The sequence below is a fragment of the Diuraphis noxia genome, unplaced genomic scaffold, assembly GCF_037042655.1.
Source record: "Diuraphis noxia isolate RWA-SAM2 unplaced genomic scaffold, SU_Dnox_SAM2 contig0004, whole genome shotgun sequence".
NCBI classification, from domain to species: Eukaryota; Metazoa; Arthropoda; class Insecta; order Hemiptera; family Aphididae; genus Diuraphis; species Diuraphis noxia.
This window is the reverse complement of record NW_028301714.1, coordinates 30,663,650-30,687,176: the sequence shown is the minus strand read 5'-3', so window position 1 is coordinate 30,687,176 and position 23,527 is coordinate 30,663,650. Positions and strand designations below refer to the sequence as shown.

General features: G+C 26.0%; 1 protein-coding gene across 3 annotated transcripts in view; it reads left to right on the top strand.

Annotated features, from left to right (window-relative positions):
- The window catches only part of LOC107169593 (uncharacterized), a 94,085-nt gene that overhangs the window by 10,667 nt on the left and 59,891 nt on the right, over positions 1–23,527 (top strand). For all 3 annotated transcript variants that reach the window (XM_015519383.2, XM_015519382.2, XM_089225113.1), the window contains exon 2: positions 5,191–5,587. In XM_015519383.2, coding sequence (XP_015374869.2) covers positions 5,305–5,587 — 283 coding nt within the window. In that variant the 5' untranslated portion in view covers positions 5,191–5,304. The remainder of the gene's footprint in view (positions 1–5,190; positions 5,588–23,527) is intronic.

The following is a 23,527-nucleotide window of genomic DNA, read 5'->3' as shown; positions in this document are numbered from 1 at the left end:
TATTTTTAAAGTTGAAAAATTAATATGCTTGTTGTAGTTTATAACAAATTGTATTTGGACATTTTAACAATTGATTTTTGAATTATTAATATTTAAAAAATATCAAATTATTATAATTATCGCTGAAAAATACGAGATTAATATGATATATTGTATCTTAACCTACGAGTACTTAAGAACTATATATGAAATATTAATATATCTAAAATATATTTTCGAATAGTAAAAAACGTTCATTAGATTTATGATGTTAGTAGGTACTTTTTATTCGTAACACATATTTTATACCTATCAAATTGAATTGTAAAAGACTGAAAAATAAATTTTAGATTAAAGAAATGTAAATTTGGTAATCTAATTTTGAAATAGTTTATTAAATCAGATAATTAACTATTACTGGCGGATTTACAATAATATCGATGTATTTATCAATAAATTTACTATTATATTCCAAAGCAGTGGAAAGATGAGTGCTCTGTCACCGATAACTGTATTTGGTTTGGATTTTACTTTCCAAGACTTCACGGTAGAAAAAATAAGATCAAATGATGAATGCATTGTATTGTATATACTATATAGTATATATGTTATATAGCCATATAGGTATATATTAACATGAATAAATTAAATGGTATGCATATAAATGTCATTATTATATCGAATAATATATTATACATAGTCGTTATACATATCGGAACCACATAAAACCATTAAAATGCATAATGTATTTTATCTAAAGGTGTAGATTTTAACAGAGTTGGCATTTTTTTGAACGGAAATTTGAGGTACATTGACACATATAATGGCGTTTAACCATCAAAACTGTATACAAACATTGACTATACTCGTATAACGTGTATGTTATATGAATAATAAAAGTTTATTAAAAAAAACTGTTATTTTTTAAACTTTTTTTTATCAGGAATTCATTCAAGATATAAATAGTAATGTTATATCAACCAAATATTTCGAAAACGATTTATAACATAATGACCATTAATATACAATATTATTATGTTAAAACATTAAATACAATAATATCAAACACGAATGATCAAAATATATTACTTTGATAAAACATTCTTCATAAGTTTATTTACTGAAAATTAAAAAAAAAAATTGTAGTGATAGCTTATAATCGATATAAATATTTTTTAAAACGTCACTGTATGAACTGGTATTTTATGTAATATCTGGAAATGAAGTATCATAAATGTATATGATTAACATTTTTTAAATTATAAAATACTTATATATTTATATACTTAAATGATTTAATATCTGAAACGGTTATTCATTCTTAAGTCATATTAATACAAAATTGTTTTGTTGAAAAATGGAGATGAGTACCTAAATATTTGTGTTTTCCTACATTTTTTCCAATAATTTAAAAAGTTTTATTTACCACAAAAATTACCAACTAAATCCAATTTTCTACTAAAAAATATCTTTAAAGTGTCAAATTGATGTATTTTTAGCGCTATAGATAAAGAACAATGCCAGACGGCAGTCAATAAAAATATAACTCATTACCTATGTAAAATACTAAAACTAATACATTCAGTTCCTCAGTCAGGATCTGTATTATTAAAAATAGTGAATTTACAATCTATACAATGGTATAATAAGTAAATGTGATGACAAAATAACAAAATAACATTAAATACGGAAAAGAAGGCTCCCAGCAGTGCCACCTGACAAGAAATTAGGGTTGTAAGGATCTTAAAGTTTATAATTTACATTTATTGATAATTTTTTATTTTATATAGCAACTTTTAAAATTGTAAATATTAATTTAATGATTATGAAAGATAAATACTACGTGTAATTATAATAAAAACAGTAATAATATTATCAAAAGGAATTAAAATAAACATCATGGTTGGTTTTTTTTTCATTTGGAACTTTTCGGTCAACTGTTTATTACTGTTATTACTGTTATGTATATTGTTTTTAGACTATTATATTTATTTTATATTTATTTTTAGATCTAAATCTGTAGAATAAAAAATAAAGAAATTACATCAGGTTATATATTGTAATTTTATTATTTTAAAGGTATTTTATTTATAGTAGTTTTTGAATAAATGAATAAAATAAAATAAATCACACGACTAATTTAACATGACAATTGCTATTTTCAATAGAATGCATTAATAAGATGTAAATTGGAATTCGAACAAGTAGGTAAGTAGTTCCTGAGTTGTTGTACTTTTTGATTTAAGGGTAATTAGGCATAATAATAAATTTATAAAACATAGATTCTGATGTTATGCATACTTAAAATATAAAATAAATTTAATATTATTTAGTCTACTAATTATTATAGGTAGGTACTCATAAAATTATAATAAATCATAAAATGTCTATAAATTCATACTGATTAATGATAACCATATACTTCTTTTATAAATAAATGTATTTACAATCTGTAATATAATAAAAACCATATACTTACAAATATTCCTAATTATTATTTAATATTATAATCATAGTATTCAATTAAGTAAAATAATTAAAAAAATTGTTATTTACATTTTGTTTAAGTGGATTAAAATAAATATAATCATTTAGTATACAAATAACTGTAAAAATGGGTCGAAGATGCTAATTTGAAAATAACCGTTTGGTTCACTATTTACCATAGGGCGAATATAATTAATGCCATGAAAGATTTCAGTTTTTTTTTAAAGTTCTGTGTTTTTGTAAACTTAAAAATTCTAAAAATTAAATTTAAATAAATGTATAATTAAAGTATAATATGAGGGTTAGCTCGGTTGTTTTTTAGTAAATTACCATGTATAGTTAAGGTGTTCACATTGGTGAACCGGGTATTGTAACGAATCGACAGAATAATAATAATTTGTGGTATGCATATTACACACAATTTGATTTCAAAAAGCGTTACACGCATTCAAATAGAAATTTATACGCCACGTTTACCTTGTAATTTTATTTTATTTCTGTCTATAAACATAAATTATTTTCCCCATTAGGCATCCATCATAAAGGTTTGATTCTTTCCACTGTGTTATTATTTCTGACGCACTATGCACGTTCAAAGGATTTTGAGTGTATTCATTTCTTAATTTGTCTATTTGCATCACACCCCTTACAACGCATCTCGTTATCTATATGGTCTTATCTGTTCACTGAATTTATTACATAATATAATGATGTCAGGATATAATATTAAATATACCTACACCGGTATAATATTATAGCCCCATTTATTTTATATTTTCCGTAATGTTAAATTGTTGTGTTTGATTAAAATACATATTTCGTGTTACACACAAGTAGTTTATTTTTATAAAATATTTAACACAATTTTTTCAAATAAAAGATTCAATACGAATCACTACATATATATCATATAGGTTTCGGAAATAAAAGTGAAATACAATATTCAATGCACACTACAGTTTATAATTTAATTTGATGTAATTTGAAAAAAATATATATAATATATATATTCAGTTAATCTATTAAAAACTGGTATGAAATATAAATCAAATCTATGTACTCGTTTGAAGAGTGTGATAAATATTATAATTACGGGCGGTTTGACTTTTATTACTTTTGATACTTACAGGAATTTATTTATTCATAATTTAAGACTATCAATACCTAATGTAACCACTATAGCTGCAGGGTACGTGTTTTTAATGTAAAAGTTAAACGAATTTCTTGCAAGTTTAATTAACCCTTGGCGTTTGGTTGGTAAATGAGACGATCTTTTTGGTTTAAGCATATTAATACCTTTTATTATTTATTGTTGTCGTTATAATAACATCGACTTTATTCTATTCACGTACACAAAAAAAAATATAAATTCAACCTGCCAGTACATACGCGTAATATGTAAAGATCAACCATAATGTATTACAATTACATTTTAATGGTCTACACAATTTGAGTATCACAACAACCTTAATTTGGTATCATAACATTAGATTGTAACCCGGCGCATTGTGTATGCAATTTTGATGCTTGCATGTGTAGCGTAACGAGCAAAATATAAATCGACCATATACGATAGTAATAATAGTATGTATATATTATGTAGTACGTACGTTTTGCGTACCTATCTAATTCTACGATTTATTGTATACATTTTGATTAAATTATTACTATATTGTAAAATAAAATGATTTGGTGTATTGATTGTATAGCCACATTATGTTACTGCTAAAAAAAAAAAATTTAAATTACCTTTTTATGTTAGTTATTTTTCGAGTTTATTAATCACTAAGCAATTATTTATTATTTAATTATATAAACTCCACCAATACGACATAACCATAATTGACAATAAATCAAATACAAAATAAAAAAATTTTATTTTTTATTTATACGAGACTTAATATAGGGTTTGTATAATTTTAATTTAATACTTTTACAGTGGGAAATCAGTAACTAATCTAGTCATCTCACTCTGATAACTTTACAGCTAGTCACTGGGTATGTATGGTGGTTTTTATCAATATTGAAACTTTTGGAGAACTTTTAAAAGTTGACAATTGTTTTTTCTTATACTTGGGGAAACTATTGAAGAATATCCTATTCAAGATCAATTTTATATTTTTATTCATTTATTGACGTATCTGATTTTTATTTATTTTTTTATTACTATTCTAAAACGAGTTATAAATAATAAATATTACACTACTCATATAATTAATTGAAAAATAAATGTATCTCTTAGTATTATAAGATCATTATTTTAAAAATAATGAAAACACATGTATTAAATTAAATTTTGATTGAAATATAAATGTATGTTTAAGTATATTAACATTTAACCATAGGACTTAAACAAATTATTACTTAAATTAATTTTACTTTCGTTCATTGGAACCTTTCAACAATGATGATACAAATGATATTTATCTAATCGATGTCACGTATACATTTCAAGTTGTTATTTTTAATTATTTAAATGTCAGTTTATGATTTCATTGGACCACAATACTATTTTATGTTATACTGACCTCAACAGACAATGCAGACAGATATAAATATTGAAGAGTTTTGTTTGCTAGTTGTTTTTTGTATCAATTTACGACGTCACAGTGCGTCTGTATTTTATTAATAAAAACAACGATAAAAAAAAATAAAATAAAATAATGCTGATTTTAAATTCGTTATTATATTTTATCGATTTCATTAACGCGTGTTATTGTACAGGGTATGGATACCGAAGACGAAGAAGACAATAAATCACGTCACGGGCGTATGGAATTCAAAACGGACCACAAACAAATTCAAGGAACCGAATAAATCCGATCTCATTAAACGACTATGACAATCACTCGGGTCCAATGGGTGTGTTGCGGTATCATGTTGTTGGCGTCCCTGTGTTTGGCTGGCCGGCAATACGGGACCCGGAAAATAAGACACGACCACAAGGGCCAGGACGAAGGGACTCAACCGGACATCGATTTTGAGTTCGAGACGACCAAAGGGTTTCAGTTTGAAAATGATGGCGATTACGACGACCCGTCCGAAGAAGGGATCACGTTGGACGTTGTTCACAGTTTGTTCGATACTAGAAAAGGCATTGTTCCCAATATAATTTACCAAGGTAGGTACATCATATATGATTACATCACCGTTAATAAATTAACAATATACAATAAACAAATTCAATTTTATCAATAGTAATAATATAGGTACTCGTATACTTTAAAATAAAGGGACTATACATTTTTATATATAGTTACTATAATAGAATACTTTAATTTTTCAAAACAACGTGTTTCTCTTCAGAAATCATTTTTAATGTCATAAAAATGTTTCAAAAGTGCCGAGCGTATGTTTTTAAATTAAAATGGTTGTAGATTAAACTATGAAATACATTTTAAATGTTGCATTACTTTTTAAATAAATCCTGCAGGCTGTTTAAAAAATGAACTTCGAAAATAAAATAAATATTATTTTATATTTATAACTGAATATATTGCGATAGCAATGTGTTAATTATAGTGAGAGTTGATAGGAAATAAAAATGTTTTGTATTTATTTTTTTGGAGCGGGTCGTGAAATTTTTCATTATTTAAGGCTAATTAATATTTTAGAAGTGTTAATTTTTATATGAGTGTGCAAAAAATGTCGTAGGAAATTGAAGTATCTGCGTAATACCCATAGGTATTTAGACTTTAAGAGTATCGTTCAATTTTGAATTACATAATAATAAATAATTATATTAAAACTATTCACAGTGAAATTTAGATAACTCAATTGTGAAGATTTTATTAAAAACGATTGCTGGCTTTATAATATATTTTTTCACATTTTTTAGGATTGGTGTAGTAATGTTTTTCGTTTTTAATGTGCCGTTGTGATTTATTCGTCTAAAATTAAATCTAAAGAATATATTTTATTAGTTTAGTACGTATTGTACAATATTCATACTTATAGAACTTGTGTCAATCGTGGTAATCTTGATTTTACATAATTCACAATTCATTTATTTAACGATTTATAAATTAATATTTTATGATAATCATAATCAGTTGATCATTCGTGTTGACTTCCATAATATTATTTCACATCATGCGTAATTGCACAACACAGTTTAAGTCTGTCTGAATTGAGCTTGGTATGTTCTCCATAAGAGAGGTTGATACTTATTTCTATAGAGAGTGTGCCTTTCCTTTTTCAACAATCCTCATTATCATTAATTTCTCTTTTCACCAATTTCTATTTCCATCAATTACTGTTCTTACCAAAAGTGTACCTTTCCTAATATCCTTGTTTTTAGATACCCGTTTCCATCAAATTAGATATTGACAAGAATCATCAGAAAATTCTCTAAAAATCATTGGGTGGATAGGTACACTTTTAGTGGAAGCGTATTAATATTCACTTATTTCCATCGAGTTGAGTAGATACTGAACAATTTGTACATCGCAGTCGTTTTTTGTACGAAGAGATCAACGATAATTTATTGTTTTATTGTTTTACAAAATAGACATATACGCTGATTTAAGATAATTTCATGTTTTTACCATTCCCACGCATAGGTATAAGTGGTATAATAAAAAATAATTCAAATAACTATTTTAGAGTCTCTAACAATATCATACAGATAATTCAGGTATATACAATTTGTAGAAAATTGTTATTTTAACTGTCATCTGTTGCAATTTAAGTTTAATATTTATATTATTATAATTTGAAATTCCTAGAAAAATATTTAGTTCATATCTGACGATCAGCGAATGGTTGGATTATCGATCGTAACTTTTAAGGCAATACAGTCGTACGGGGTCAAGTGTGCCATCGTAAGAGTGTGATTAGAGTCGACGATGTTTGCGGAATTTGTCACCTCACTGATGATGTTAGGCTGAGGATATAATACATTGAACTGGAATCGAACAACCGTTATAATTTCTCCCTGTTATGGCGTATGATATTACATAACCTTGGTTACATAAGTAGTACGACTGCGACTGCCCTATGTCTCGATTTTCGATTTCCGGAAGCTCTTATGTCCACTGCGTACACCAAGGCGTTATTCCACTATATTGCGTGTGTAGGATGAGTTTATCAGTTTTGGTTATCATGGTAATGTTTAATATTGGTCACGGTTGTTTTACTCATAGTATTGGCGAACGGTGTAATCACACATTGATCGTGTTAGAATTGAAATACCGTCATTGTTACTTGTGGTACCAATTCGTCGATAACAAGAATTGATCAAACAGAGAGTGCGTTCCACAAGTTTGCTTGAACGTGTTAGAAGTGTAACAACTATTCTTAACTCTTATCATAGTTAACTACGTCCAGATTATATTATGATTCATAGGTTGACAGATTGTGATGTTTAAACATTTTTTTTTTTTAATTTAATGAATTCAACATAGATTATTAAACAATGTACCATAAAGGTATATTCATATTAGCTATTTTATATTTTTAAATGTTAAATCAAACAAAATAAATATTTTAATCTTTAATAAGTTACAAGTATAATGATTATGGAGTTGAAGAGTACCGATTTACGTTGATATTTGTGAGGGTGGAGTATGTTTTGTTACATTTTGAAGATTACCAGCGATCGTAAAAGTACAATAACAGGTACGCATGCAAATTATAAGTGAACTGTTTTAATAATATTGTCATAATATATTATTGAACCTCTTGGCAATGATAATATATATATAATATTGTGTAAGCGTAACACTAAAATGTATTATATCATTATATATTAAATTCATTGAAGATATTGTGTTTGATATAAGTTGATGAAATCCTATACCAATAAGTAAATTGAATATAATATAGATTTTGTCAGTAACGAAAGCGCACTCTAAACAACAATAAATTACTTTAGATCATTAATTCATTAAAAAGGAAAGTTGAAATGAACAACATGTTGTTACTTTTTGTTGTTTTAGATGCTTTCATTTATTCTACGACATTTAACATTCCGTTGTGGCTGGTTTTTAATACTTTTGTCTTTGTTTCTGACATCAATGTTTCTGACATCAATGAAAGAAGCGAATATTTTAAGAAATCGATAAATTAAAACAAGAGTTGAAGAAAAATAGTTATATTATGTTTTATTATAAATATTTTCATAATGATTTGTGGTGAGAATTTGATCAAACTTTAATAAAAATGAAATACACTTGAAAATAATAATGTTTAACATAATAGCACATTATTTGAGTTCGATAACCTAACCTTTTTTATCTATACATTTTTAAACCAACACGCGGTCATATAATATATTTCTTGTACAGAAAATCTAAAGTTCACCGACTATTCTTATTATTTTTAAAATGTTTTTATTTTATTGTGCTGTGCATACAATCAAAATTTTTAATCCTGTTTCATTTTTACATAAATGTCTTGTATCACGATAATATATTTAATATATCGATTTAAACTGCGTGTAAATGAAAAATAAAAACAACAGCAGTGTATACATTACTATGCTATAAAAATAATCATTTTAACTAAAATTAAAAGCCAAGTTGCTGTATAATATAATAATATACATAACAAATTATGGTTTTTGGTGAAATAACAACATAAAAAAATTACAGAAATATGAAATTTTTTTCATGCAAGGTGACCTGGATTATTAAATAAAGTAAAAAAAAAAAACACTTCTGCACAGAATTTAAATCTAAATAATGTGTTCATAATAAATAACATAATTACTTAAACAATATGGTTGTAGTTTTTATAAGAAGTTTGTGACCCAACATTTGAAATATCTTATAATTAATTATTTATGAGTGAATTATGTATGCTTGACGTGGATATTACTATAAAAAATACGAAATAACATTGTACTGCAGGTATATGTATTTAGTTTTTTAAGCTTTCTTCAAGAGGAGCACAAATAACACGTGCACTTGACAAGTATTACATTATAATTAAACATGATAATGTACATTATTACAACGTGCACCATAATTATTATAATCGAGATCGAATTTATTGATTGCTAGTTTTTTAGAAACTTATTTGAATTAATTGATCATTAGTAAACATTAAAATATCTTTGATGAGAAATTTAAATTATTACCTTCAAATTCTGTGCGTCATAATATAATATGAGATATACAATATAAACATAACTAAAAACACAATTGTATTTTAATTTAATTTTATTGATCAACATAATCGCCCATCTAATCTGTTTCACATATTATAGTTGTCACTCATGTATACGAAGTATGTGTATAACATAACATAAATGTTATGAAATAAATATATTTAATTTTCACAGTTCTAAATAATATTTATATGTGCGCATTACATTTTTCAATTGAAAAGTTTCAAAATGTCCAGTGACCTTTCGTACCACTTAACCATTAACAAAAAAAAAAAAAGACAAAAAACAAAGTCACCATCATAATATATTAATATTGTACCTACGTCTAACGATGATTTACTAGAGAGGGGATGGGGTTGAAAATAATCGTATAAAAGAGTTTCAACTTCCGGTGCACAAATATGATGTTTTGGGTCATTAGTGTGTTGTTTTTGTGTTTGTTTAAATGTATACATACAAAATGTTATACACATACAGTATTGGTCGACAGTTAAATGGAAGCGAAAAATAATGTTTTATCTGGACATTGTAGGAGGATAAAATTCAGATGCATGTTGAAAGAAAAAAAAGCGAATCGAAATTGCAGATGAACAATGTACATATATGTATATATATATATACTTAACTATATATACTATAGTATAATATGTATATTTTAGCTACCAGCTAGTGATGTTATTCCAGTGGTCTCCTGTGGCGTTTTTACGCATCCTCACCCTCATCATAACCGAAAGAAAACAGACCTATTTACATTTTATAAATCTATGAATGTTCATAAAAAAAGAGAAAGAAAAATATATTGTCCTTTTGTATACCGTTTATACATATTATTTTATTGTATAAAACAAAAATCGAGAAAGTAAACACGCACAAAAACTAGGTCAACTAAAATTAATGTTGCTCATAATAAAGTGCTACTGAGATTTACTCAGTAGATTAAGTATAGGACCACCACCTAAACTAACATAAAACACGACCATGGTTTTATTCACATACCGTTTCTGAACTTGCCACCCTAAAAACGTCGGTTGCCGTGACCTTGAGTAGCAGTTATGTTAATTTTTTCGATCGTGACACTGTACTCGTAATAATTGACTAAGAGTTTTGTCAATAACATTAAATTACTATTCGTTCCAAAGTTCCATTTTAAAATGATGGTTTAGAATTTATGTAAATTACGCTTTACCCAGGTTTAGCGCTTTTTGCTCAAAACTATAATAGATGATAACTTTTAAACAAAGTATACTTATGACGGTCTACCGGGTTAGAAATTATATTTACAAAAATATTGGCCATATTTCCAGAAAATAATTAAATAAATATTAAAACTTTCATTCGAATGTTATGTCAACGGAGAAAATTACGTCAACATTACATTATGCTACAGTGGTATGTCTTATAAACCGAATTAATAAAGTGCTAATTTTATTGATTTTTATTTTCGTGACTTGACTTGTAAAAATAATAGAGGTCAACTTCAACGTCTCATGGTAAAAAGAACACATCTGCATTTACCAAGTGTTGAGTTCATACTAATCGTAATAAGTATGGCGATTTAGTATTTTATTTTTTAGGTTTATATTTTTAGAATGATTCACTGGTTAGTTATCAAATGTATCGTCATCAAAAAAAAAAAAAAAAAATCGTGCATACCTATTACCTATACATATTATTTAATATCATTGTGGACGAGAGTAATATAAAAACATGTGTCTATAATTACTATATTTTGATATGGTTGAATTGGTACCTATGCTGATTCAGAAATTTATTTGTTTGTTATAATATTAAATTATGATGTATTTGTATTTTCAGTGGGATCGAAAAAAATAGATTATTTTTATACAAAACTTATTTTAATGCAGATCTGTACTATCGTATCGGATTCTCTAAAATATTAACCATTATTACTATTTTATAATCGTTTGTGTAATACAAACGTTGTACTAATTTAATATTTTAATAATAACGTATAGTATAATTTTTTTTTTGGTTATTTAACAAAAGTGTGTAATATAATAATCTAAAGGCATTTTAATCACCAAGTAAAGCTTTTTTTTTTTTTTTTTTTATTAACATAAAGGCTTCAATTACTAGGATTATTAGCCTATAAGTAAAGCTTTTATTATATTAATTTCCCATAAATGATTATGTTCAATTTGATTATACAATAAGGTAATAGCGAACATATAGTGAACTTAGTGAACACATATACGATTTTAGAGGGAATATTGGATTCTTCGACTAAAATAATGTGTTGTTCGTGTTTACGTTTTCTCATTCCGACACTATAAATGCTGCTATACAAATCTTATATAATAACTACGTTATTTTCATCAACGATGAAATATTATAAGTGATATATGTACAATACACCACGAGTACGTGGCTGAGCACATACACACGCCACTGATGTAATAAGTACACTTTGTTTGTATTGCATATTGTGTGTGTACCTTGTAGGTACTATACCTACTCTCAGATTTAGGTATGGTTAGAACAAAGAGTACTCTATGGTTTAGTGAATATCTACTGAATAGTGTATTATTTATAATATTGCATTATAATATGATTATATTAAAAATGGGGTTTGTTGCGGTCATTCAAGAACCCATTGGTACATTTTCGGTAAGATTACAAGACATAGTAAATTTACCGGTTTAAAAATATCGTTTCCGGATAAAACAAAAAACTAAAATAGACTAAAATATTATCGAATAAATAATTCGAGCTAGAGCTACTGCAATGCTGAAAGTGTGCGCGTTTATGTACACATAATATATGCAATACACTTAATGTATTAGATATAAAAATAACTTTAATGTGCTCACATATTTCAAATTAAATTTATGTAAATGAAATACTTATAAAATAATTTGAAAGAACGGATAAAATTAAATAACGTTATTATAACACCGCAATGTGATAAAAGTATCATCATAATTAAATTTATTCATTTTCTTTGATATGCAAATATCTGTAACGTAATTATTAAATCTAGTACTATATATTCAGATGATTATGAACCTTGTGCCATCTCAAACCTGTGAAGTACATGTTAGCATAACTTATTATCCCTCCCATATAATATATTACATTATATGTTTGTATTTCCCTCCTTTCCTACTCTCGCGACCATATATTCGCAAATATTGTGTTATGTTATATAAGGATAACAGCTATCGTACATATTTTCATACGGATTTTTAATTAATTAAAAATATTTTAATAAAACTATAAAAACCGATATTATAATATTATTCAATATGCTGAGTTGGATGTACAAAAGTTGTTACAATATTTAATTAATATATTTTTTTTATTATTCGTGTATATTTCTTTGTTTCCTATGAGAAATCATACAATTTAATTTCATAACAATTAATTATACTAAAAGCTTATCAAATTAAAACCTACTTAAGACAGTTTAATAACATTAAGTAATCTTATTTTTATTATTTACCCAACGTTTCACAATATACATGAACATGTTAAACATTTAAAAAGAGTATTCTGTTTTATAAGAAGTTTGGAGTGGATAAATGGATAATGGATAGTAGGTATTATTTTATTCACGAATCGTGAAATAGAAACCAAAAATATATTTAATAAATTATTGAAATAAAAAAGCGAACAAAAGGATGAAAATTAATTATATGTCCATTGAGCTGTACATAAGTATCTCCCCAAGTATAAGATAATATAAGTATATATAAGTATATATATATATATATATATATGAAATAAAATGCGGTCTTATCAAACTTTGAAAAAAAATTATAGACTTAAAACTATTGCCAATATAAATAATATATGCTTATATACCTATATATAAACAATAATTGTTTATTTATAATAAATTATATATGTTACTACATAAAAAAAATACTACAATTATTTGCAATTTGAGCTGATCAGAGTTAATGACATATATGTTATTTTTTTAAATTTTGTTTTAAAACTATTGTAAATGAACTATGCACCTTTGTAAAAAAAATATATTTTAAATACGACGAATAGTTCAAAGTCTAATAAATTAGAAAAGTGACACTGCAGATATTCGAATTGATCTTGCAATTCAGTTGCTCAATGTAATGATTGAATAAATTCTAATTTTAATGATAAATTATTGCATGGGAAACGATTATGAGCGACGAAAATCCATAATGAATAATGTTTTTGGAATCATAACAAAATCTTTTTTTTTTTTAATATCTATTTTCGTCAACATTTGAGCTTAAAATGTATAAAAATGGTACACATATTTTTAATTTTTGTAAGGACGAATTATGACGAGTCGCGTGTATTATATTTCCAAGTTTTCTTAAAAATAATTATAATAAATAATAAATAGTAAAAAATATTACATAAGGTTAGAAAATGCTTATATAAATATTTGATGAAAAGTGCAAGTTTCTACAGTTATTCATTTTTAAATTACAATATAACCTATTTCCTACCTTCAAAAAACTACCAACTCTTCAACTAGATTCAGTTTGCTTTCAGAAACTACCTTCAAAGTTGAAAATTTAAACATTTCTACTGCTCCAAAAAGTTATGAATAGCACGAAAAAAAAACATATTATCATCGTGCAAAACCAATACGGAATTCCTCCGCACAAAATTTAAAAATTGAGAGTTTAGATTAGCTTGGTATATTTATATTACAACATTGTTTTTGTTTGGAAATCACATATATTTGCCTAATATTTCTCTGCACAAAAATAAATCATTTCAAATGTATTAGCAGTCCACGGTAATCGACTAATAACTAACCGTCTAATAATTGATATATATTGAACGCGATATAAGGCTACACATTAGGTAATAAAACCCAAAAATCCAAAAGAAAGAAATTAGTATAATATCTTACATCTATAAATATTATCAATCATATGCCATCTTTTGAGGTACCCGTATAATAGTAACAAATAACAATAATAACATTATATACTGATGATATAAATTTTCTCCTTACAAACGCTATAGACTTGCGAGGCATTTCTCTCTGTCATGTCGTAACTTGCAGTTTCCTCTTTTTCATTTCTGTACAGTTTTTCACTGTACTCGTAAATAGCCAACCTAGGAACATATTAATTCAGCTCTTACATCTCAATAGACTGTATACATCTCAAATCGATATATACACGTCGGAACTCCACGATCTATCTACTACCAACTTAACATTTATTATTATTAGGGATGTTTAAAACCGTTCCGTTATCAATATAACTTCAGTTTCGGTGATTTTTCTTCTGAATCTACACCCACCGTCACCTTATCGTTAGGGGCTGCTGCATTATGAATGACCTGTACTGCGTATAACTATATAATCACGTGGAACTCGTTTGGCGAGAACGAGATCTCATATATTTCACACACTTAATCTGCGATATGTATCTATAGTAGTTTACAAAAAATTCGACAACATTCTCCAAATATGGTCGTATACTCGTATTCGCATATCAGTGGTATCTATCTATCCGGCGCTGACGTGTTAAACACGTACATTAGAGTTCAAGACCATAGTATGGTGGTAGTGACGTGAGGGAGTGGTGAGCGATGATAATACGCCATGGGCAAACATTTTTGAGGCCGAACAATTTAAAATATTTATATAAATAACCTTATTATAATTAATCTGTACGGATACACGTGATTATGCGGATTTTTCATTATTTTGTCTAAAATTTCTTTCAGTGTAGAAATACATTGCTTTTAAATCGAATTTCTGTTATAGTGCTCCTAAAATATTTTTGTCTCTATAGCTTTGAGAATAATCTTCTAAAAATGGCCGTCATCCACGTTGACATTTTATTGAATAAAAACACAATGATAATAGTCATTGAAGACTTTCAGGGGTGAAAAAGTGATGAAACGCTATCTAACAATAATCCCGGATCATCTAAATAATATTATTAATCCTATTTTCAAGTGAAAAAATTCCACTGCGTACCGACGCGACGACTTCCTTCGTAAAAAATGTACTGAAATCTATATCTATCATAGGATTATTCGATGTATAGGAATAATAAATATGAGGGTGGTTATTTTAATTGTTAAAATTTATCATGTTGATTAATGAATGGAATGGGTGGCACAAGGATATAGGTATTCCCCTAAATGTCGATCCACTACTCTGTATAAGATTTAAGTAAGTATGACCAATTAAATTTTTGTTCAAAATTAAAAAAAAAAATTGAAATGAAAAATTCTTTTATTTTTAAAAATATCATCTTAAAATGACTTCATGTCATGAAAAGAAAAAAATATATTTTTAAAATGTAATACTTTTTGAGATGATGTTTATAAAATGAATCACTCAATATAGCATACAGACTATGCTTTTCCTCGGTCAAAATGTGTGCTAGATGGTGCAAAGACGGTCACACCACCAATTACACAAAGGTTGTACATTTGTGAAAACGTCTCATTTGTGGTCAAAATAAATCACAATAGCTTTCACTGCAATATGGGTTTCTGGTAGAATTCCTTCCAAGAATGTAGTCATCCCATACACGTCAGATGTCATTCCATGATGTAAATAGTGCCACAAATGCCAGAGAACAATACATATATTCATTACTTTAAAAACATTAATCGTGTTCATCACAGTCACAACTTCACCACGTTCAAATGGTTTTATGTATTATGTTTTGGGATTTCACAATTGAAACCTATTGAATGTAAAGTTATTTCTGTATTTCCCTCAAGTCTATAAATTATCAATGGGCAATCAAAAAATGTATCACTTCAATAAATAAAAAGGCAATATTTTCGTTGAAAAAATTTGTTTTGGACATGATATATCTTTTTATTTAATACTGTATTGCATTTATGGTAATTTATCATTGTTGAGGCTTCTACAAGGTTATATTTAATTCAAAGTTGTAAACAAATATCCGTTATTAATAGTCTACTGATTACCAGAAATATATCAAGTCTTCATAAATCAATCTCTAAAATAAAATTATACATACTTTAGTATTTATTACTATTATAGTTTGGTTATACTTTTTATAAATTAATTATGCATATGATACTTGTCATGTACAGAATACACTCTACACTCATATGTTGATTTAAACTATATTATTAATTAAAAGCTATTTTTTAAAAAATATATTAAATTTAACTGTTACATTAATATTTAAAGTCTTTAAACTACCTAGCTTTCAGTATATTATTTAGCTTATTAAAGTTGGTTCTTAATTATATATGAGTATACAGAGTGATTCGCCAAGCGTGCTCACCTCCATATTTTCTTTTAATAATCAACTTATTCAAATAATGATTTTTGGAATTTTCATGTACACTTAAGAACCATATTTTTTGCAATTTAAGAGGTGTCATATGCCAAAATAAATTTTTTGATGAGAACCATCCTTTTTAAGTTGTTAAGGATATGAGTTTTTTATATTGATGTACATGTAGGTATGTATATAAATTCGAATTAATTTTCGAGTATTAGTTTTTTAGTAATAAGGATTTTATGATGGTAATATTGCGTATGTTAAAACTTAAGATTAGGTAATGATTCCATAAGATTTATGATGTATGTAATTCGTTTGTCATTTTAATATTGTTTTAATTTAGAGCTAAACATTGTTCTTTTTTAAATATAATATGTTTGAGTGTTACCTTAGCGGTTTTTATAGTCCTTACTTATTATGCAGTGCATTCAAAATAATCAAACGTGATATTTAGGTTTTGTATAATATAACTTAGAGAAATAAGTAGTTACGCAATCATATACATATATTTAATTAAGAAAAATGTATTTCTATGAACAAAAATAGCTTTCTCCACCCATGCAAAATATCCTGCTGTGCGTTTAAATGTTACCAGAGTTGTCGTTGACAGAATATATTCATTTTCGTTTTATTTTAAAATTAACTTTTATATAAGCGCACCATTTAATAATTTGTCATAGTATCCCGAAACTAGTATTTTTATTATTATTAGATATGTGCATACATAATATTTCTGGCTACCTATTGTAGATTCTTATTTTTTAATTATTTTTTCACGTGTTATTATTTCTAATATTATATTATAACAAGAATTACTTTTCATAACTATATTTATTATGATGTTTGAATTTCAATACAATATTCCTTGTTTTATTTATTTATTATTAATATACGGAGCAAAACTCCATTTACAATTTGTGTATAAATATGACAGTCATATATAGTATTTTTATAAATTTAAATAAAAGTATGAATGACAATTATTAATTATGTATAAATTATGTATAGTATAAATAATGCGCTTTGTTGTAAATATCATAATTTTGCAATTTATTCCGTTTTAAAATATGAAGTAAAATGTTAAATTTCATAAATGATATCTCATTAAATAATGATCGGTATTATCATAAACGTTCAATATTTTATTCTAATTGTATTATAATAACTCAATCATAATCAATAAATAAATAAAAAAATTTTGAATTATCAATTGTTAAAATAAACTATAATAGCTAGTATATGAGTATTGAGTATATTATATATTCTTCAGAACATATTTATCGTAGGTATTTCTTAAGTAAAGAAATAATCTAAATACTTTTTTGTATTCATCGGAAATTTATCTACTTAATGTCAAATTTACGATGAATATTCTTTCTCCGTTATCGATGTAACCGATAGCTATAAAGTTTTTTAGTTATTTTATACAAACAAAATCTATAATATAAACTCACATAATATATTGTTAGTAAAATTCCTTTTTGTCTATATCATAATAGATTAAGATTATGTTAGCAGTATGGGATTTAAGCTACTTTAAATTTAAGCAAACATAAATTATTCAAAATCATTTAAGCTAAATATAGATAAGCTTTGTGACGTCTCAGGACATATATGTTTAAAAACAATGCTTGATATAATTATATTTTATACTTGTAATACTTTGGAAGATGTAGAACAGGTACAGTATAGCAAAATTCATAATATTATGTATATTTTTTTAGTTAAGTAAAATGAGAAGATGTTTCAACTAGTTAAGGGAATTTTTGACCGCGTTTTAAGTTTTAACTACCTACACGAACTACTATATACGTATTAAATACTTGGCATCTGGTTAAGATTTTGAGTGGAATTCGGCTTAACATGAGACGCATGTCGCATACATCGAATTTCAAACTTGTTAGTACTTCTATTTTTTGTCAACTGCAGTACACTTTTTATGATTTGTTTATTTTCTTATATATATTTTTTTTTGAACGAATTGTTGATGCATTATTAAAGGCTGAGTTTAACTGATGATTGCTCAGTAGAATGACAGAAAGCTAATTACATCATTTGTGCCAGACACAGTTCTGAAACAATTTCAAATGAGCAAACATTTATTTTCAAGTAGGCACAGCTCCTCTAGCATCACGTTGAATTGTAGTATGTACAACTGTCGTTCAAGAATGAGGGCCACGTGATGTGTGGTTTTTTCTTCAAATACAAGATACAGTTAATCTGCATAATCCAGTTAAACTGATAATCGTACGTTTTAATATTATTATATAATATTTATTTATTAAAACATAAATCCCAGTTTCGAGAATCGAGTTTCTATTTTTGAAAGCGAAGAATAACACAGTACCAAATACAATATTAATATATATACAAAGCCGCCTCTGAATTCTCTCTCAGAGCTCTTTATTTCTCTATATTCTCCTCGCATAGACAAATGTATATAGGAACGTCTCCTCTGCTCCATGTGTGTGTGATTTTTTAGAGCGAAGCTACCACTACGCGTGATCGCCTGACGGTTTTGTAATTTCAAAAACTAGTAAAAGTAAATAAATAATATATAAAAGTCGCGTTTTTCATATAGGTTTATCGACCTGAAAATGCCTATATGTATTCGTTTCACGTTTTGCGTTTTATGTACTTATATTCTTCCACGTCGATCCTATATAATACGCGTCCTTCGCATAATGTCATTACAGCCATCTGTTGCTACAAAACACACGTCTGATCGTGAACATTTTTTTCTTTTATTTTTGACGTTTACTCAGAAAAACAAATAAATTAGGTATATGAAATAGATATTATTTTTACGATTTTTAAAGAAAAACAATTATTATATACTTGTCATATAGTTATTTTTCACATAATTGTCATGATTATTGATAAATGTAGAAAATTATGTTTGGAGTATAATCAATAAATAGAACAATTTATAGACGAAATAATGTACCTAAAAATTATCTTAAAATGGCAGTATACTGAATATGATAATATCATTTTAATTTATATTTGTTTTTAGAATTTTTAATTGAAAAAATCATAACCATTAAAAATCACTCTATTGTTTATAAGTCGTTTTCGCTAAGTTGTTATTTTGTGAATTTATGAGCAACCTGTAAAATTGTAATTGAAATAATTATAAATTCGTTGGTTTTAAGACAAAAGTTGTTTTTGAAAATAATTTAAATTAATAACTGTAAAGCTCAATATAAGAAATTTAACTGGTATAAAATAATTATAGTACGCCTATACAATAAAAGAATTATATCATGTATTTTCTTCAGAAGTTAATTATCATGGTAAACTATAAATGAATTCTTCTTTTTATTAATTTTCTTTTTCGTGTTTATCGGCTATCAAGACCATCATACATCCTATATCCAAATTGTCCCAACCAGTCACTCGTATTTTTTAGCATTTTCCATTCTGTGTATTTACTATGTACTTTGTACAATATATACATATTACGAACACTTATACTGTTTTAGGTGTATGTTCAACCATTTAATATATATTAAATTACATGTTAGGAATAATAATTGGTTTAACAATTTTAACATAATATATTTTTTTTTATTCTTCCGTAGCTTGAAAAATAAATTGAATATAGGTATAATATATCTCTGGTTTATTAGATTCAAGTTATATTTACGAGGACTGAAGAGTATACTCGTACTATTAGATTTTAGTATATTATACACTCACAAATTGTGTACAGTGTACACTAGCTATCCGTACATTTCCAAGTTGACAAGTTTAACAGACTATTAATTGGATTAATGATTTTATATCTATGTGGAGTTTTAATATATATAATACGTATTTTGTTTTCGAAATTATGACATTCATACGAACGGGGTCAGACGTTTTTATTTTGTTTTATTTATAATCCTAAAAATATGAACAATAAACAATTTAATTAACACATCCAACATAAACATTATGCCAACAACCCATGTAAGTACTATAGTTGACAAATAATAAAATAATAAGCATATGATATAATTAAGTAATTAGGTACGTACGTTTATTATTACTAGTTAATTGTATAATTAGCATACTAACCTTTTTTTAGATATGTTACTCAATGAAACTTGCTATCTATGCTACATATTATATATTTAGTTCGAATCTTGCTATGCATGACAACGCATGTAACATATTCCTTCACATGTGTTTACATAATATGTATCTTGTATGAATATTAACATGGTTGTATTTTTGAGAGCTGAATAAGTTAGAGAACTTTTATCATGGATCTAAATCATAAAAAAATACAATCAAGGTAGGCTTCGGTTATCGATAATTCATGGGTTATGAGGAAAATCAGTACAGTTAAAATAATAAAAATTTGATAACTTTTTCATCAAACTTCCCTTTGGTGTAAAATCTGACGTATGAATTTATTATTTTCGTTATATTATATTTATAAAATATGATTGAATATTAAGTAAAAAATCATACTTTTAAATAGTAGGTACTAATAATATTAAATGGTTACATCATATTGATATGATAAGACTTAATTGTTTCAATTGATTTAAAATGTTCAAATTTCAATATAACCAAACATAAAAGTATCATGTTCTTGAAAGCAATTTAAAAAAAATACCCGTACCAAAAATATATATTAACTAGAAAATTATGCTAAGTTGTTCACACTTTAATTTCAAAAAAAAAAACGGAAAAACTTCATATGTATTTCATGTCAATCGTAAAAAATAAGATTTTAAAAATAATTTATCTTTATGGCTCCACTGTCAATTTAGTCTAGACATATAAAAATGACTTATTATTATTATATTGTAGGATTTTACATTATTCTTTCATTAAACATAATGCCCGAACGTCGAAAACAAAAATTAAACTTTTTTATGTTGAATATGAAAAATATATATAAATATAAACCACGTTGTTTAAAAATCAAAAAACTAAATGATATATTAGATTTAAATATATTATATTGTATATATGATATTATAACTAACATATATTTTTATTTTCTACCATTTTAAGACCAAAATGTATGTACATTGAATAAATAAATTGAAACACATAGTAATGTAAGCTGTTATGTAAATTATTCATATTTGTTTTATACTAAATTCCCCAATAGAAAAACAGCAACAATTCGTACAGGTAATTTTGAATTAGTATGTGTATAGTTTTTTATAATAACTAGGTACATAAATAAATTGTTGTTTGAATAAAAAACAAAATTAAATATACACGTATTCCATAGAAAAAAAATATAAATATAGTCACTAAAGTAACTTGTTCAAAGTGAGACATTTTTAAAGAGCCATACAATTATATATTTCAAAAAGTTCAATATTGATGCGTGCAAATAAACTTCTTGTCCATGTATAATAGAAACTATTTTAAATTTGTATGAAAAATAAAATAAAATTTTATAATATGCTTTAACGACATTGTTCGATATGCTCATCGCTTATCATGAATATCTCCGATAAGGCGTAGATATTCTCACTATAGTAACTGATCTACAGTAGTAATACGAACGGCGTAACGAACATATCGCGCTCTCTGCCCGACGGCAGTATGTAATATATGTAATATTTATTAATTAAAGATTATAAGTGAACCAGTGTATAATAAAATTTTAAAGCCGTTCATTGATTCAAATCATTGTTTTCATTGCACGTGACAGACATAATGGTTAGTCTAAGCATATTAAAATATACCAACATTCTCTGAAAATCATTTGATGAATTCATGCACGGTTTAAGGTCGAAAAAATTAGTATTTGAGTTAAAATTAATTGAAATGTATATTCTGATTGAATTATCATGAGTTCAATAAACGTAAAAAGAGAAAAATACTCTTATGGTCAGCGGTTCCCATTTAATGTTATGAGTCACAATTATAGTAAAATTTTATTTTCGTTAAACACAGCTCACAGTTAAGATACATATAGGTTGGTTATAGACGTTATAGTGGACACAATTGTTATCACTTGCTCAGACATGAAAGTTTTGAACTACTCTCAGTCTTGAAAATTTAATAGAAAGCAAATGCCATTACTGTGAAACCAATATATAAACAATAAAAGGTGCATAAACCTAAAGTTCCTTCGATCTGCACGATATTTATTTGCACAGTACATTATCTCGGATATTGTAAAAAAATTTCTATTAATACCAGCTAAAGAAAATACTATTTTGCACTAATTTATTTAGTTTGATTATGCTATTTTATTTTGCAGTTGTTGTATCACTTGTATCTAAAAAAAAAAACGAGTTCATACTTTAAATTTAATAATGATTGCAGTCTGAAATTATTTATAGACAGTAAATATTTAATCAACAAATGTAATTTCCATTATTCTTTGTCGTCGTTCTAATACCTATCCTAAATATTATTTTTATTAATTATACGCTAACATTGTGTTATTTATAATATTGATATATTGAATAAGATAGATACATTAAGATTTATTTTCAATTTTAATTGTAATCATCTACTGTAAGATGTACAATTTATATACTGTGGTTTGACTGTAAAATGACCAACATTATCTTAGAAATAATGTCTCTAGATTTTTATAGTTTAATTATTTAGTATAATACATATAGGACATAGGAATATAAGTAATTTTATTTACCAAATTTTTTACTTCTTTTGTTGGTCACATTTTATTTTGTCAAACATCCACTAGGCATTATATTTTCTTGCTAGT